General features: G+C 34.4%; 1 protein-coding gene across 1 annotated transcript in view; it reads left to right on the forward strand.

Moving 5' to 3' along the window:
* The window catches only part of FOXP2 (forkhead box P2), a 544,046-nt gene that overhangs the window by 421,999 nt on the left and 102,249 nt on the right, over positions 1-19,798 (forward strand). The window contains exon 6 of the mRNA XM_035020960.1: positions 3,173-3,247. Coding sequence (XP_034876851.1) covers positions 3,173-3,247 — 75 coding nt within the window. The remainder of the gene's footprint in view (positions 1-3,172; positions 3,248-19,798) is intronic.

A 19,798-nucleotide genomic window follows, 5' to 3' on the forward strand; every position in this document is an offset into this window, starting at 1 on the left:
CAGTAAACTTTAAGGGTTTTGTTTTTTGGGTTTTGGGGTTTTTTTTAGAGAGAGGGAGACATACAGTGCAGGGGGTGGAGGTGGCAGAAGGAGAGGGAGAGAATCCTAAGCAGACTCCATGCTCAGCATGGAGCCCAACTCAGGGCTCAATCCCATGACCCCAAGATCATGACTTGGGCCAAAATCAAGAGTTGGTCACTTAACCACCTGAGCCATCCAGGCACCCCAGTAAACTTTAAAATTAAGTTAGCTTTCCATTTTCACAAATTTTACTTTTTAACTCTATTTTTATTGCTTACTCAACTCTTTTGATTATTTAAACTGTATATATTCTATGATTTTGCATGCAAAGTGACAGGAGCAAAAAAAAATGTCACTGTGAGTCCTCAGTGTGGGGCAGTCCATATCTCTCTTGTCCCTAAGGATAAACTAATTTTAATGTGCTTTATTTCTGTCTGTGTTAATAAGAATGATTTGGCATTGTCAGTCAGCGAGTGTTTTGATTAGTCAGTTTCTGGTCAATAAAAATATGACATTATGATCCTATGGAATCAAAAAAATAATGAAAATTGGGGCACCTGGGTGGCTCATTTGGTTGAGTGTTGGACTTTTGATTTTGGCTCAGGTCATGATCTCAGGGACCTGGGATCAAGCCCTGCATCAGGCTCTGCACTCAACAGAGAGTCTGCTTAAGATTCTCTTCTCCCTCTTCTTCTGTCCCTCTACCCTTCCTCTCCCTCTTTCTCTCTCTCTCTCTCTCAAATAAATAAATAAATCTTTAAAAAAAATACAAAATAATGAAAATATACTTTGTACAATGAGAACTTATATTTTAGTGATTCTGAAGGTCTTTCAGAATCTTGCTTGATATTAAAGTTTATCTCATTGTTTATCAATTAAAATCATGTTTGGAAAATGTTTGAAAAGCAATTAAAGAAAATACAGTTGGATTATACTTAAATTCATTGAAATCGTAGTTCTAAGTCATTTGAGCTGAGAATGGAGAACATTCTCTCTCAACATGAAGCTCCAGGCTACTTTCATTGCAGAGCTCTAATCTGTAGAGAAATGTAGTCAAAATCTCCTTCTTATAATGAAATGCTTCTGATATCCTTAAATAGTCCCTACACCATTTTATTCCATAGCATCTTTTTTGTATTTTTATCACTGTACTTGTACGTTGTCTGGCAATTTCCTGTTTGTATATTCCTCAAGTGCTGAGACTTACTCCTCTCTGTATCCTCCCTTCTGACCCTGTGATTGGGATGGCAAATCTTCATCACTCCTATATATTTGGTAGTATACTGGAGACACAAAGTACAATTTTTTATTTAATTTGGGTGCTCTTGAAAGAGTTTAAGGTGATGTTGCTTATTTATGGAGTTTAGTTTTTAGTATTAAATGTAAATAGTGTCATGGCACCTTTGGAGTTCTGGTGCTGCTCACTTATTTTTGGTCTTATGTAGGTGAGTGTTGATCTGAGGATTTTTTGTGAGTCTGGTTCATTGCTATGGTTTAGAGTAGCATTTCATTTTTTTAGGATGCTTATGACCTTGTTAAATAGCAGTCCAAAAATCATGTGGCTTGTTTTGATTTTAACCAAAGTTACAGCTGCCTAGCTGTAAAGCAGTCAGTTTCTCTTATTATGACTAGTTCTTCAACTTGTACTGTTTTAAATTGCCTGCAATTAGCATATTTCAACCTTATTTTTAGGTTTAAATTGCAGTGTGAGAGTGTACTCTCCTCTTAGCTAATTAGTGCTATCAAGGAACAGTAGGTTACCTCATTAGTACCATGTGCATTTAATTAAAGAAGAGAAAATTGGAGTTAACCTCATAGTTAATATTTTCACAGAGTGCTGCAATGCCAACACCTTCAATTGGAGTCACACCCCTGTGTATCTAATTATGCACTGGTGCCAAATAAGGTTAGCAAGGGTACTACAAGGCTGTTGACAAAATAATTTAGATGAAAACGTGTTTGTAGGATTCTGACAGTAAAATATAACTTGAAGGTTCCCCCCTCCCCTCCCCCCCCCCGTAGTCTTCATCTGCCAGCATCAGGTAACATACTTCTTCATAGGAAACGAAAGGAAAGGACTATTTTGGAAGCCATTTTTCCTGTTTGAATTAATGTTGCTCTTATCATGCAGAAAATGGCATATAGCCATGTAAAGCATATACAATCGTTTCTTAAACAGAGACCCTGAACTTCAGATATGTATTTGAAAAGAATTATTTATAAGATGTAATATTTACATGCATCAAACCACTACAAATACTCCCTGACACCCCTACCACATCCCTCCTTGCTTTTCTTCTTTTCTGATATAATTTCCCTGGTGTATCTTATGAATGGGGATCATCCTTTCATATCCTACATGAAGTCTAAGGATGTGTTGTCACATGGTCTATTCAAATGCAGTGTAATCCTTTTGCCCTTCAGACAAAATCTTTGAAATGTCTAATGCTACTTAGGTAAAAAATGACATTCCATGTCTTTTACAGATAAAAATGCAAACTATACATTTGAGTATATAAAGTAGTTCTCAATACAAGTGGCACAATTCAACAGGTTTTAACAGAGATCGTGGAGTTTGGTTCCGTAGCCTCAAATATATATTTAATGGCGATATTTGTGTTATAGTAATGCATGGCTAAGGCAGTTTAAAGAGATTCTTGTGATTATGCTCACATTTCATGACAAGCCAGGATTTATGTTCCATTTGTATTGGTTATAGTTGAGTACAAGTCAATAGTTAGCTTTTTCGAAAAGAGGTAATTAAAGTTTTAAGGACAAATACCATCCCATACTCTAAAATCACAGTACCATTTAAATTTTAGGAGTATTCACTAACATTGGCCATAATTTTAGCTTAGAAATGGGAAGTGAGATTCCTGAGTCAAGATCATGGTAGACCATGAAATTTTTTGATTAGTGGTTAATTCATTATGTTCAAATATTCAACTTTGCATTTGCCAAGTTATTTTTATTTTTTAATTCTATACTGTTATTAACTGTGACACAAAGATGGAATAGTCTCATCTATGTTCACCTACCAAGATAATAATCCAAAAATATTTTTAAATGATAATGTAATTATTAGCATAAGCCTTAAGATTGGGGGGGGGGGGCTGGGAAGCCAACTCCTGATTCTCTTTGTTTAATCTAGGAATTGCTTCCAGAAACAAAATTATGTGTCTGTGGCCACTCTTCTGGTGATGGGCATCCTCACAACACATTTGCAGTAAGTTACACTGGGCAATTAGAAATTCAGCTGCTAAGCACAAAGCCATAGACTCAATACCACAAAGTAGATTATCTGTGACTTTCTATTAGCCACTCCCTTTCATTGATGACGATTAATCAGAGATGATTAATGTTAAGATACCAATGTAATTAGTTGGTTTTCTGTTACTTCTTGTATTCTCTGTTTAATTATATTTCATCATCTATATACTTCACTGTTTCTGTGAGTTGATGGCATTAAAATTTACCTGAAATATATAAAGGTATATGGTTGACTCACCACTACACCTTTCTTGAACTTTTAGGAATCATTTGATGAGATAGTGTTGACTTGCAAAAAATAGAGATTATGAATAGATATAATACATATTTACATATTTTAGGGGAAAGTTGCTGTTCCATGTCTGCCAGTTACCATATAAATATGCCAAGGTATTTTTTCTTTAACATATTCTGTCACTAGGGTATAATTTGTCTCTTTAGACTATAATATTCAATAAAAATTGCTTTCATGACCCAATTCACATACCAGTTAGCCTTGGAAATGAATTAACAATCCTGAAGTGGTCATTCAAGAATTTTTAAATAGAGCAACTTCATGTTTCCATTTAGCATGGATACTACCTGTATTCTTAAGGAATCTCTAAATATGTAAGTCATATATTTTCATATATAGAGTTTTTGCTTATTTCCTTAAGAATTGATGTACTTACTAAGTTTCTGGACTAGAGTATTCCTAAATTGGCTCACCCAAAATTTACTTTTAAGACCCTACACATAATATTTCCTGATTTATAATTGATAGGACACATCACAGTTAAGACTTTTATAAATAGTGTCTTCCTGAATAAAGAAGAAATTTCTAATTTCATACCTTAGTTTAAAAAAAATAAAGACTTTTCTTGATAAAAATAGTGTGAAATTAATATGGAATGCTATTCTTTGTGGAAAATATACAAACATAAAGCATTTTAAAAAATGATGCAAAACAAAAATAGTGGAAACAACATAACATATACTATTTTATGGAAATAGTGAATGCAGAGAATTGGTAATGAATTTTGTACATTAAAACAGGTTTTGCAATGATCTGAAGTTACCTAGTTTGGGTTTCATTCATTTTAATCCTACAGTGTTTGCCCCTCCTGAACTCTCTTGGAAATAATAATATCTGAAAAAAATGCCAAAAATTAAAAAGCAGTGGTAAGTTTTGCTGAAATGATGCAAATTTATGTGAAAGACTAAACTAATTTTCTAAGTATTCTCTCTATATTTTGAAGGAAGATAAATTTAAGATAAACTTCAAAAATAACTGTATACTTTAACTTATTAATAAAGATTCATCCAAAAATATACTTTAAGAAAATAGTGCATTAAAAATGGAAAAGGCAGTATTTCTAATTGGTAACACTTTTTCCTAAAATAATCCCAATGGAAAAATTGTTTTCATTAGACTGAAGAGTGAGCTGACTGAACTACTAATAATGTTTGTTCTTTATCTAAAACTACTTCTACAAGTTTAAAAAAAGTCATTTTCTATTCTACTGACATAAGAATAAATCTGTAGCATCAGATCTTTATATTTTCACTGACATATTTTCAGAATGAAAACAAACCACAGAGAAATTAAATGACATACCAGAGGCTATTTAATTCCTCAATGGCAACGCTGAATTTATAACCCAAGTCTGTGATCATCAGTGTATTGGTCTTTCCAAGGATATGCCAGATTGTTCGTGGTTGCCTTGAGGGCTCTGTTGAATAGGAGTGTAAGGTTGTTCTATGTGTCAAGACTGTGGTTAGTATCTAAGACAGAAAGACTACCGGGGTGCCTGGGTGGCTCAGCGGTTGGGCGTCTGCCTTCGGCTCAGGTCATGACCCCAGGGTCCTGGGATCGAGCCCCGCATCGGGCTCCCTGCTCGGCCAGAGGCCTGCTTCTCCCTCTCCCACTCCCCCTGCTTGTGTTCCCTCTCTCGCTGTGTCTCTCTCTGTCAAATAAATAAAATCTTTAAAAAAAAAAAAAAAAGACAGAAAGACTACCAAGATGAATTAGTGAGGTCTGCTGTGGCTGATAGGGAGAGGGAGTATGGAAGTACATAGACCAGGTATTTGCCATCCAATGGTGCACCAAACTTAATACTTCAAATTAGTCACTGAGTGACTCTGCAAATAATGCCTCCTGACTTCACAACATTAGGGAAACACTAAATATTAAGTAGGTGCTTTTCTTTTATTGACTACATTAGTCATAACCTTTCTGCAAGCTAAAATGGCTACATAGTGGGATTTAAAATCAAGATGCAAACTAAAGCAAATGATATCTATCATTCACAGTTGACAATGTCTGTGCAATGGACATAGCTCTCTTTTTAGTATTTAGTAAATTTCATAAGTACCAATACTCTGGGGTGATACTCAGTTAAATTCTGGAGTACCATAAGATAGATAGCTGGTAGGCTGAAAGGAGGAAGAGTATAGAAAGTATGCATACAGGTCCCTAAAGCCAGCCACATTCCTTTATAATCTATTTAACTGAAATGTGTAATAAATTGTGAATCACTGTAATAATTCTAAAAATTTTAAGAGATCATATATCCCTGTCAGTGGATTAATTTAATATCACACATATTACTTCCATGGTTGATCCACCTTCACAAATAAAAAGCCAAAATTTTCAGGCAAATGTTCCAAATTGGCAGATGAAATTACTTTTTACTTCCTCCCCCTTAACTTCAAAAATAAAAATCCTCCAAGTTTATTAAAAAGCTGGAAATAAAGTACCATAAATTTCAGAGAAAAGCTACTTGCAATTACCAAAGGTAGGTTAAAGCTCAAATTACCTTAAAGAAATAAGTAATATTACCTATTTGATACTAAACTGATGTCAGAAGCTCCCCATCCCCACCATCCTCTCCCAGGCATTTCTTCCATCCAGTTCCCAACAAAAGATACGATAAAAATATATTTCAAATAAGCATTTTCTGGTGTTTTAGTATGCAAGTAGCCATCAGACATTAGCTGTCCTCTGAGTATTGTGCTTCTTTATTAAGCACGTTGTTGAATATTAGTGAGACTTTTATATATCCACTAATAGATTATATTTATTGTGCCTCTACTAATTTATTGCAATACTTGGGAGTAATTGTGCTCACTTGTATCATCCTTACCTGAAAATTATAATCTTAAATTCTATCTACCTGTTGTATTTAAAAAGAAATGTTTGATCTCCATAGGTTGTATGTTTAACATTCTAAGAATAATGACATAAAATCCTTATTGTAACTTTGAATTTTATAGGGAAAAGCATTAAGTTCTGACTTTAAAGGAAAGAGTATGAGAGTAAGAGAGCTTCTTTGTGAGAGATTACTTTTCAATACTTCCTTTTCACACTCAGTTTTTTTTCAAATGGTATATATTTAACTCTAATCTGGAAAAATCTTCACTTATTTTACTTTTCTTTCAAATATTGGTAATAAGATAGATGCCTTTTTTCTCCTCCTATCAAACCCTTTATGAATGGCTAACTGTCGAGAGCCTGAATTTGCTTTCCTACCACACAATAGTAACCCAAGTTCACTCCCCAATAACTAGACCTTGTTGACACCTCATCTGTCTGAATGGCCTCATTAACACGTACCTGCAGATAATCTTATTGTTAGTTTTGCCTACAGGTTTTTACACCTAAGTGAATACTATTTTACATAGGATTCTGCCTGTTAGCTCCAAGTGCTAAGGCAATTAAGTTGAATGCTTGGAGTCTTTGTCTTTTGGGTATTATTTTCAAAACATTTAGCATTGGGTCAAATGAGTATTTTGATGAATAAAACTTGTTGGACATATAAAACCAAAAATGAAACTTGCTGGCCTTGGTCCAGTTGGTTTATAACCCATTTAAATTAAATTGCACTGACCACATTGAATCTCTCCCTCTACAGATTTTTATTCTGTTGCAATTGCCTCCTGATGTTTCATTTCAAGGAGAATTGTGGATTGGAGGAAATAAGAGAAAGAGGAGAGTGACAGTCTTTAAGAATCTCTTATTTTCTATCCAAATTCATCTCTCTTTTTAGTCTTTACATGAGTTCTACCCTGCAGCAAATCATCTATCCCATGGGCTCTGGAATCAGCTTTCTAGATGGAATATTGGACAAATTACTTACCTTTTGTAGCCTCATGCTCTCAATCTATAAAATTAGGATAATAATATCTACCTCATAGGGTGGTATTGGGATTAAATTTTATAACTGTAAAGTACTTAGCATGATGACTAACATGTAGGAAGTGTGCACTAGATATTCAAGTCAGTTGCTGTAGTAGCATCAGTATACTCTTGGTTGGGCTAAAGAGGAAATTCTGTTTGATGTAAATTTAAGTACATATTTGGTATTAACACTAAATAAGAAGCATTAGGCATTGCACCTTGAATCATGACTAAGACGGATGGAAATGTTCCTTAATGAGAGGAAAGTCTTTACTCATTAATTTACGTTAAACCCTGACTTATTCACTCACAAAAATCAGTGTTATCCAAATGTTTTCCGATTTGTTAAGTGGAAGATAGCTAAGTGGAAGAGAAAGAATCCTTCCTCACCAGATCTGAATGATGTCCTTCTGGCAGCCAAGGAAAATCATTGCCAAAGAATGTTAGGAAAAGTGATTGTATCCCTAATTGTCTGTATCCAGCTAGAGTACACCAAGATATGAAGTTAGGAGATACATGGGGCAGTGCCAGATTACCTCCAGTGTTTTCTTCCTTCCCTATTACAAGTTTATTAGCATAGATGAACCAAGAGTTAAAGATAAATTACTACTGATTGGTAGTATTGACAATTTTAACTAACATGCTATAGACAGTTAACCAGGGATAATATTGTGGTACCTTTTTTAGAGTCCTTCCTATAAACCCTAGATTTAACTTTTCACTATTAGTGTAAAGTTGTAGTAGTGTAAACTTGAATTTATTAGGAAGCAGTACAAATTAGATTTGTTAATTAATCGTGTTCATTTTGAGCAGTTTTTATTTGAAGTCCTTGGTATGAGATAGGCCTTAAGATAACCAAATATTTCAAACCCTTACTGTACAGCTGATTTTGTTAATGCCATAGAGTTATAATATAGTGACCATGTTTAGGGATACTGTTAAAAAATTTCCAGATTGGAAATTTGTTCCAGATTGTTCTATTTCTATTCAGAAGTAGAACAAAGATTTCTGTTTTTAAAACCTTGGTTGACATCTGTATGCAACTTCTTGATTAATCTTTTTCTTTCCAAGTGTAATTCAAAATATTAATACTATCTTTACACACCTCACTCAGCTGGGATGTAGCTCCCTGAGCTCAGTTCATTCTAGACACCTCTCCTGAGTGATTGCCTCTCACCTTCTATTTTATTGCAATATTTGAGATTGCAATGAATTCTCTTGATGTTGGTTCCAAGAAGAACCAGTAGCAGAGCTTTTTCAATGGAGGCTCCTCTTTGAAATTTATAATGAATAATTTACTCCCCTTGATGATTCACCAAAGCGTTAGTATGGCAGAAATCAGGGGCTGATGAAAGGATTATTTATTTAGTTATGTGGTTTTGTTGTTGTTAATATATTTTTCATCAACTAAATTGATACACACACTAGAATATGTATGTGGCAATAATGTGAATTTATGGTGCCCATTCAGATAGACTGTATTTTTCCTTTCACATTTTAAAGTTATTTGTAATGAGCTATTAATGTAGTCTCTACAGATATGAAATATAATCTGTACTAACTTCTAACTGTTCACTCTATAGTTCTTGCATATTTCTAAAGACATAAAATGTATATTCCATATTTATTATTTGTATTTCCGTTCCTTGTATATTTCTATATCATCTTATTTTAGCGTAATAATCACAAGGCACAAAAAAACAAGTCATCCTTGTGTATAAATCTTCATGACTCATGAGTGTGCATGCACACACACACACACAAACATCCATGCATATATGTATACGTATCTAAAGGACCAATTATGTAAAAGGATGTGTATGTGTTTTTATTGAATTCTATATGCTATTCATTTTTGTTCTCTTTTTTTGAAGTTAAATTTTTTATGTTTGTAATTTTCATTAGTCAAATGAGTCATTTGTTATGCATAGGATTAACAAATTATAGACATCAAATTTTTATCACTGGCACCATTCATGCTGCAATGTATTTACTTCAAAAATATTTCTAAATAACTGGATTTTTCATGTAATTTTAATACATAGGATGTCATGTTAAGCAGCATATAATTCCTGTTGACATTAAGACTTAAACCTAAAACTGCATGCTGTACTTTAAATCTTTAGTCAGTGGAGTTCAGAAAGCTTACATTATCAGAGTTTTGTCATGCTATAATCATATAATGATTCATATAACTTAGATGAAATTGCACATGCTTACTTCCAATTAATCATATCCTTTATCATAATGATAATTTTGGTGCTAGTAAATTCACCTTAGTAGTAAGATAAAGAATAAAGTCTTATACCAAGTTAAAGATTTCAAGATGGAACTTCTGTCATATTTAACATTAAACAACAAAATGATATACTTAGGCTCTTGCAACCATGTTCCCAAGCTTTTTCCTGACGTTGTGCTTACCATTCCAACAGATATTCTTCCTTTTCTCTCTTAAGAGAGATAGGATGAGATATTTTGTAATATAGGCAGAAGCAATCTACCTTTCCAATCCAGAGTAGTAGTTTTAACATCACACTCCAGATTACATAGGCTGTATATTTAGTATTTTCAGAGTAACAATATAATACCTTAATTTTAATTTAGAATTTTATGTGTAAAATATTTAGTCTGGCTAAAACAGACAATACAGAATAGGAATAAGGGACTATGAGAGTTCTCATTTAAGTACTCTTTAAGTAAGAGTATCTTAAGAGATATCACACTGAAGGGAAGGTATCAGGTAAATATAAGATAAATTCTCATTAAATTAAGCATAATTTGTAAATTAACATTGTGTAATTTTAGGGGGAAAGTGTTGACAAAATTATGTCATTAAAATTTGATAAACAAGCTTAAATTTTCCTACAGGATCATATATGCATACCTAGTGAATATTTTGCTGATGAATAGATAATACAAAGTTGAAATAAAGAAATAAAATGATATGAGTAGCAAGTACACTATTGTTTTATCTCTGGTTCTCCCTAAATCAAGTTGCATATCTCATATACTCATTTAAGGCTGGCAAATATACTTTTTTGCATGCCTGCCTTTGTCTCTTTATATATGATCTGAATAGTTACTTTGCTGTATTAGAAGGGTTGTGCCCTGTTACTGCATTGCCAAAATAGAGAGAAAGGAGATGTGTACCCAGCCCATATTTCCATCCTCTATGGACTGATAGAATATTATAGCTAAAAGGAGCCTTATGTTTCATCTAATTCAAATACTTTATTTTACAATTAAGAAAACAGTGAGAAAGAATCTAAGTGACTCCCCTGATGTATCTCCATTATTCATGGAATTCAAAGGGGAGTTTATTGATGACCTGATAATTCTTTAGTCTTAATCCATGGTTCATATGTATTAATTTTCACAGATTCTGTATTTTAACTTTAATTCTATATATAAGAAAAACATTCAGTTTTTCCAAATGTTGCTAATTGCATTTACCTATGAAAAGATTTCAAAAACCAGATAGATTTTATGATCACTTTTGAAATTACCATACATATTACTTGACTATTTGCAGTTTGTTGAGAACACGTTTAAGGTCTCAGTCAGATCTATGAGATAATTTTATTTATAGGTTGAGATTTTAGAAAAAGAACAATCCAAGGATTTTCAGTGATTCCCCCAGAAACATGATTTCATGAAATCCAAGACTGTTGATTTTTTGCTTATAACCTTTTAATAGGATTTCAGCTAGAAAAAAGACATGAAACCCTTACTTGGTGTACAGGGCATTCCAAAGTTAGTTCCTAATGTTTAAAGGAATAAACTTAATGGTTAACAAAATCTTAATTCTTTACAATCATTTTATCTTTATTTAGACTATACATCCAACTAAGATCAGTTGCTCTGTCGAGATGACCAAATAGATTTCCCTCAGCTTTTTAGATTGTCTGTTGACTCTCTCCCAGATAAATATTATGTCTTAACAATTGAGAGAAAGTGTTTAGTAGGTCTGTTATTCCATCATGATCTTAAAATACAAATAAAAGAAGACAAGGCAATACTTTAAGTATGATATTGAAATATCAAACATTTAAATAGGTAAAGCTCAGTATGGATGCTTGAATTCATCAGACTAAAATGCTAAGTCTGTAACATACAACTTTGATCCTGTAAAATATATTCATAGCACTCGTAGAAATGAGTACAAGGTTTGAATTCTGTTTAGACAATATGGTTCTAGAAAAGTCTTACAAGTACCTGGAACAATCAGTTCCACCATTTTAAATTAGTACATACTATTTTTTAAATTGATATCATCATAAGATAAATAATTGTTCCTATTCTTCTTTCTCATAACTTGTAAACACTCTTCAATGGCTGCCCACTGTCTGCTGGATAAAGCTTTACAAATCTTAGCCTTAGAGTCATGTACTTCCCCAAAACTGGGCTTTTTCTTTCCCAGACTTATCCCCTATTATTTCATAAACAAAAACATTGAGTCCTGACTGATATACCTATATGTATGTCCCAAACATACAATATTCCTTTTTTTCTATTCCTTTTCTTATGTTATCACTTTGTATCATCCTCTCTGTTCTTTCTGCTTATCAAATTCCACTGGTTATAAAAGCCCAGTTCAATACTACCCCACATGAATGCTTTTTCATCAATGCAGTCCACACTGATTAATCCCTCTTTTGATCTTGTTATCCAATCCACGTTTTGGAATTATTCTTAGCCCTGTGATACGGTTCCATTCAACACATACTCACTGAACACATACTATGTATAACTCACAATGATACAAAAATTTTCAGCAAAATAATGAGTAATCACCTACATCTGAGAAGTGTAGGTCATGAAGGTGGGAAATATGTAATTTAGGACTCAAAAAATCTAGCAAGTTGTAAAGATAGACTTAATCACTGTACTGAGGAATTAAGGACAGGTAGATGGAAGAGATTTATTTGAGGTGAAGTTTTGGGAAAAAACACACAAATTCATCACACTAAAAGTGTAGAGAATATTCTAGGTATTGGGAACAGACTAAGCAGATTTACAGAAGAGAGAAAAGAAAAAGATGGGTAGTTTTCAAAATGTAGCTTTGTGTATTGTATCTGAGGAATTGGAGAATGTTTTGGGAAAAGTTGGCATATGTAGTCTTTAAATATATGGACCAAGGCCAAAATTTGAAGTTGTGAATTTTTAAAGAACTTTAAATATTCTGGAAGATTTTGAGCAAAGAAGTGAATGTAACAGTACCAGACTATCCTATTTAAAAATATCCTTAGGAACATTAGGAAGAAGTGATTGAACTAGAAAAATATTGGAATCTGTGTGTCTAGGCTAAAGGATGCTGTCCAAAAAAATAGTAATGGTAATCTTAACTAGGAGGAGGACAGGGAAAGAAATTAAGAGGACAGATTTAAGGGAGAATACAATTGTAAAAGGTATGTTAATAATTAGAGAAACAGAAAATAATCTGTGCCTGGATATTTGTATTTGTTTGACTGTGAACCTGGTGATATCTAGAACCCAGAAAGAATAGTAGGTTTGATGGTAGGCAGAAAAAGGTTAGAAGTGATAAAAGTGTTGTTTGAGAAGTATGTTTGCATTGCCAGTGGGATATCCGTGTTCAGCAGGCAGTTGGCGATGAGTTGGAAATGATGACTTTTTGGAAGTCATACCAAATGCAGTTGACCAGAGTCCATTATTTTGAAGGAGACTATAAAGAGGGAGACAACCACAGATAAGCCACAAGGCATGACTTTGACTAAGGGAAAAAAGAAGAACCAGTAAAGGATGTGAATCCATAAGACAGCAGAGAACTAGGAGCCAGGAGTCAATGGACAATAGAAGAGATTTTTAACAAGCTAAGAGATTGTTAAAAACATTATTACAGATGGAAGGGTGGTTTTAAAACAAGGATGAGACATGAAGCAAGTTATAGATTTGGCAAGAGTGTTTTCAACAGAACACAGTTGATGACTTGCATGGCAACTGAAGGAGTTCACGTAGAGATGATACGTGTATGTATACACTGGTCCTTTGGGGAAAATGCTGCTTAAAAGGGAAATAATAGGATGGGGCTTGTGAGGGAGCAGGACTGAGGAAAGGTCTTGAGGGAAGGAGACAGTGGAGATGAAAAGATTAAAAGTGAAAGAAGAGTAAAAAGTTGAAAAAAGGAATGAAAGATGATGAGAGGAGACTGCCAGCATCCAGGGCACAGATGAATGTAGTTCTTTAAAGGGAATAGAAACCCACTTTCATCAGAATTGAATGGAAATTTGAGGATGAGTAAACTCATAGATGGGTTTTTACCTCTTTTACATTATTTGTTAAACCTGTTTATGCCTTGTGACTATCACTGTGTCCCTTTCCCCCATGTCATGATGTCTACATTTGAACTTCATATCACCTCTTAGGGATTCCTATTTCTATGACAAACGGTACAAAAGAAGGGAAGGGTATATTCATGATTGCTAAAATTTTCTAGTTATGATAGCTTTACTCTGACTGTATTTGTTATACGTTAGGATATTATTAGCCAAAAGAATAACTACTCATTACAGTTTAAACTTAGCAGTGATTTTTTTTTTTTTTTTTTTTTTTTTGAGAGAGAGAGAATGAGAGAGAGCACATGAGAGAGGGGAGGGTCAGAGGGAGAAGCAGACTCCCTGCCGAGCAGGAAGCCCGATGCGGGACTCGATCCAGGGACTCCAGGATCATGACCTGAGCCGAAGGCAGTCGCTTAACCAACTGAGCCAGCCAGGCGCCCCAGCAGTGATTTTCTCATAAGAGACTAACAGCATAGTCACTAGATGAGTGTTCTTTCCTTTCTCTTAGAAATTTAAGATGGATTAATATACATCTGAAGAATATTAATTATTTTATGAAACATTTAGATACATGAAGCTTTTGAACTTTTTAAGTAATTGGTTAATTTTTAGTAATTAATAAAATAAAGCTTTTCACTTTTTAGAAAAACCTTTTAGTGAAAGCAGAACTTGCAACCAGAATGAAATATATGCGGAAATATTATGATAGTATTTTTTTCACTGTATTGACAGTATTAAATTTTAAGAACAACCCAGTAACTCAACCACTGAAATTGCCCTTAGACATACATTTAATTGCTTAATTCTGCACTTAGTACTACACAATTTGGATACAAAGGTATGACAGGGTAACATATCCTTAAACAAAAAACCTTCTTTTTGTTCATAAAATCAGAACTAAAGCATAAGGAAAACTAATAATTAAAGAGACAAATAAGGACCTTGCTTTTGGAGCCTTTTACAGCAGCTGATATTTCTGCTTTACAAAGTAGACCTTAAATAGTAGAATTTCAGGAATTGGTGATAAACAATTGGAAGTGTCATCTCCCCAAATGATTCCATGACTTCTGACCAAGAAGTTCCTACATCATTGCTGCCAAAAATAATTCCTTTTAACATGCTGACAAAAATCCTTTTCCTTTTTTTAATGTTTCAGTTCTCTGCTAAGCCAATTTATTGAAGCTCTCCAAACTGAATTAAATTGCTTTTCTGTTTTGCCTTTACTGGGGTTTTGGTGAAAGTATCGACTATGTCAGGTTTTATGAGACAGAATCATAATGTGGTCTCTTTGGCAGAAGCCCACCCTTTAAGGCATAACCACACTTTGCAGTAATTTTGGTTTTCTGTTTTGGTTTTTTTTTTAAGATTTATTTATTTTATTTGAGAGAGAGTGTGAGTGCGAGCGGGGGGGGTTGGGGAGGGGGTACAGAAGGAGAGAAGCAGACTCCTCGCTGAGTGGGGAGCCCCATGGGGCTCCATCTCAAGACCCTGAGATCATGACCTGAGCTGTAACCAAGAGTGGGATGCTCAACCGACTGCATTACCCAGGCGCCCCTGCAGTAGTTTTTATTATAGCTATTTACATATATTTTTTTTCTATTGAGGAAACTGACTTAACTGAGAAGTAAAATAATCAACCTAGAGTCACGTTTTAGCAAATGATTAAGCCAAGATTCAAATTCAGGTCTGTCTGACTCGAAGATCTCTCTCTCCGTTATGTTACACCACCTGTGGCTTTTTCTGGGGGTTTTAATTACTTCCCTACAAACATCATTTAGAAAGAAGCTCCCCCCATCGCCCCACATTAGAAGCATGCCTGAATATTTGAATCCTATTAGCTGCCTTGGACACTTTGACTTTGCTTTTCTCCATCTCCTGTAAACCAGGGATTTTCAGCTCCACCCACTTCAGACAAGAACACAAAAAAGATTTGACAGTCACTAGGCACCATTCCAACTCACGCTCTCAAAATTTGATTGTTGTTTTTTTTTTTTTCAATTCTGACAACTTTCTATTTTTCTTCTGTTAGTTTACATTTCCTTATCTTTCTTGAACCAACACTGTACTCTCATTAAATCTTCTATTCTCATTAAGTCTCTTCTGTTTGACAGTCAAAACACTTATTCGGCATTCTTGAAACTGTGCTATTTTTCTGAGATCTCCCCCTCCTGCCATGTCTTGTTACTCCCTATTTTTAACTGACTCTCAAAAATAATCAAAATATTCACTCTGCCCTAAATATCCCCAACCTTTCCCACCTCTACGCCTTTGACCCCTCAAGTCTCTCCGTCCTCTCTGCTACCCGGGGTGGTAGAGTTCATAGAATCCAAATCATGTCCCAACAAAGGCAGCTTCAAGTTGCTACACAAAATCCGTCTGGAATGGAAAGCTGCTTTCACCTTTCTCTCTTCTAGATTCTGATTACTTTGATTTGGCAAGAGTGTTTTCAACAGAACACAGTTGATGACTTGCATGGCCATTCTACATTCTACATAACGAGAAATGTACATAAGTATCTGGCATATAGTGAGTACTTTAAAGGGTAATCTCCTTTTGTTTTGCTTCTGTGGAATTTTGTTTTCTTTTGTCATTTATACTGCTAAATCTAAATATCTCTTCATAGAATCAGGAAGGAAGTACCATTTTTTAGTGTAAACATAATGGTAAGCAATATTCAATTTTTTTTCCTCCAATTTTTTCTTCTGATAGTAGCTTTTTCTTACTGATCAAGACAAATTTCTTTTTTTTTAAAGATTTTATTTGTTTATTTGTCAGAGAGAGAGAGAGAACACAAGTAGGCAGAGCAGCAGGCAGAGTGAGAGGGAGAAGCAGGACTTCCGGTGAGAAAGGAGCCTGACTCGGGGCTCGATCCCAGGAGCTGGGATCATGACCTGAGCCAAAGGCAGCTGCTTAACTGACTGAGCCACCCAGGCACCCCAAGAAAAATTTCTGAAGTACGTAAATATTGTTGGAAATAGTGAGACATTAAAGAATGCAGAGAATTTTTGTTAAGTTTACTAGGTTTTTTTTTTTTTTTTAAGATTTGTATTTATTTATTTGAGAGAAGCAGAGAGTGACAGAGAGCACGAGCAGGGAGGAGAGGGAGAGGCAGGCTCCCTGCTGAGCAGGGAGCCCGACGTGGGGCTCAATCCCAGGACCCCAGGATCACAACCTGAGCCGAAGGCAGACGCCCAGCTGACTGAGCCACCCAGGCGCCCCAAGTTTACTAGTTTTTAAATCAGTGTTTTGAATTTAGGTAAGCCATCTGGCCAGTTTTCTGAGTCTCACCCCAAACAAGAGATTTATTATTTTCAGTGTGTATCTACCAACTGCTCCGAATGATTCTGAGGATTAGTCAAGATTAAGAAATACTTATTTAAGAGCCTCTCCACACAATGTGTTCCGTGGGCCAGGATCATTACCTGGGAATTTGTTAGAAATGCAAACTCTTGGGCCCCACCCCAGACCTACTGAATCACAATCCGCATTTTAACAAGATCCTTAGCCAATTTATACGTTCATTAAAGATTAAGAAGCACTGTTCTAAAGCACAACTTTCAGAAAATGAATATTCTGAAATATATATATATATACACACACACACAGATTACTATAAGATAGTGTGCAGATACATTTATAAATTTTTTTTTAAGAGAGAGGAGGGGGAGGGCCAGAGGGAGAGGGAAAGAGAGAATCTTAAGCAGGCTCCACACCCAGTGCAGAGCCCTATGCGGGGTTCGATCTCACAACCCTGAGACCATGACCTGAGCCAAAATCAGGAGTTGGCCGCTTAACTGACTGAGCCACCCAGGCGCCCCCAGATGCATTTATAATTTAAAGAAATATTTGAGATCCTTATAGCTAGGGCTAAGGTTTAATATAATAAATAAAAGTCTGGGGAAAACAATTTTATGCTCTGTGATTATATTTAACAGTTTTAGATATTTATTTTGCTGTTTTTTATGCATGTGGGAAAGACAAAACTGTGTCTGCACAAACCAATTGTGTTGAGTAAATTGAGTTTAAAAGTAAGATTTCAGTAATATAATACTTCTGGAGTTTTGTCTGCAAAATGCTACTAACTTGCTTGACTAAATTTTTCACCCAGTAATTTGTGTATATCAGATAGATACAGTGGTTAAACTGAAGGTTTACTTACATTATGATGTTAAAAAAATTGTATATCACTTAATATCAAATACGTCCTGTAAGTATTTCAGGAGTAAAAAGATTATTTGTGGGATATACGGAGGATAAAGAGATTTACTATAGTGTGGGTTATTGAAAGTATTTTTAGTGATGTTTACTCTTCTGTGAAGATTCCATTTATAAATACCTTATTATCATTTGTTAAATTAAATGACACTATACAGAATGCCTGATGACTTTAATTCATACATTAAATATGCACATATATTTTAACAATATTTGCATCTTATAATACATTTAATAATAACTTGTCATAGTGTTACTCATTAACCATTTCTTTGACTTTAATATTTTTAAAATAAATAAAGTGCTTCCATATGTTATATTAATTTAAATTATTTGTTTCTTAATCCTGGAATGGTGATGTATATATCAGTATTTGATTGGATGTGTTTCCATTTTAACTGAGATTTTGGAAGAAAGCTTTGCCCCAGAACAGTCATTTGAAATATATTAGGATGTCAAGATTCCAAACAATATAGTTCATGTTCTTATTCTTCTACATATGCTTAAATATATTTCTAACAATATATTATTTCCTATAAATAATTTTTCTTGAATTAGCACAAAATGTCTTTGTATTGCAATGCATTTATAAATCATAGTTCATATTAGTAAAAGCAGTTTTTGTAGCAAAGTACTACTAGTACTAGTATTATTAAAGTCTAATTAATCATTACTATTTAAAGGCTGAGTTAGTAGGCACTCATTATTTAAATCATAATAAAAATTTAGATTTTTCATTATTCTCACCAGGTTCCAGGTATAATTGTTCAAATGAGCCAACTTTAAACACACAAAGCCATAGTATTTCTTAAAATTGTGTCTAATTCAGTTTGGGTTACATTGATTGTCAGTATTTTCAACATGTGAATAAAATACTTGAGAAAAGTCATAGCAAGGGTAGAAATTGGGAAGTATTCCCTAAACGTGAAAAGAAGAGGAAATAATTCTCTTACTAGTTATCCAATAGTTTCTCAAAGTTCAAGTCAGCTGCTAATTTGGTGAACATGAGATAATAAAATCCACCATTCTTTTTTTTTTTTTTTTTTTAAAGATTTTATTTACTTATTTGACAGAGAAAGACACAGCGAGAGAGGGAACACAAACGGGGAGTGGGAGAGGGAGAAGCAGACTCCCTGCCAAGCAGGGAGCCCGATGCGGGACTTGATCCAGGGACTCCAGGATCATGACCTGAGCCGAAGGCAGTCGCTTAACCAACTGAGCCACCCAGGCGCCCAAAATCCACCATTCTTGATGTCTTATTGATGATTTTGAAGTTCTCATACTCATTTTATTTATTTATTTTTTTTTAGTATTTTATTTATTTATTTGACAGAGAGAGAGAGCGAGAGCAGGAACACAAGCAGGGGAGTGGGAGAGGGAGAAGCAGGCTTCCTGCCAAGAAGGGCGCCCGATGTGGGGCTCGATCCCAGGACCCTGGGATCATGACCTGAACTAAAGGCAGAGGCTTAACTACTGAGCCACCCGGGTGCCCCATCTCATCCTCATTTTAAAATGTCTAATATTTATTTTAAACTCATTCAGTTTTTGAACTAGTCTGAGCCCCATATTTGAATTATATTTTTTAAAAAAATACTATAAAGGAATTAAGTAATTCCTGCACAATATTTAAAAAGTATATATGAAATGGTCAAAAACATTAAGAAATGTCTCTTCTCCCCCAGCCCCAGAAGAAAGCACCTTTTATGGTTTTATAGTTTCTTTCTTTCCTTTTGTTTTGTTTTATTTTGTTTTTGTGTATGTGTGTTTTGCTCTTGAATATAGAAAGTGAAACACTCAAGAAACTTACAAGTCATATTTTCCCCAAGACTGTTGCTTT

The sequence above is a fragment of the Mirounga leonina genome, unplaced genomic scaffold (assembly GCF_011800145.1).
Source record: "Mirounga leonina isolate KUSES-001 unplaced genomic scaffold, KU_Mleo_1.0 Mir_174, whole genome shotgun sequence".
Lineage (NCBI taxonomy): Eukaryota > Metazoa > Chordata > Mammalia > Carnivora > Phocidae > Mirounga > Mirounga leonina.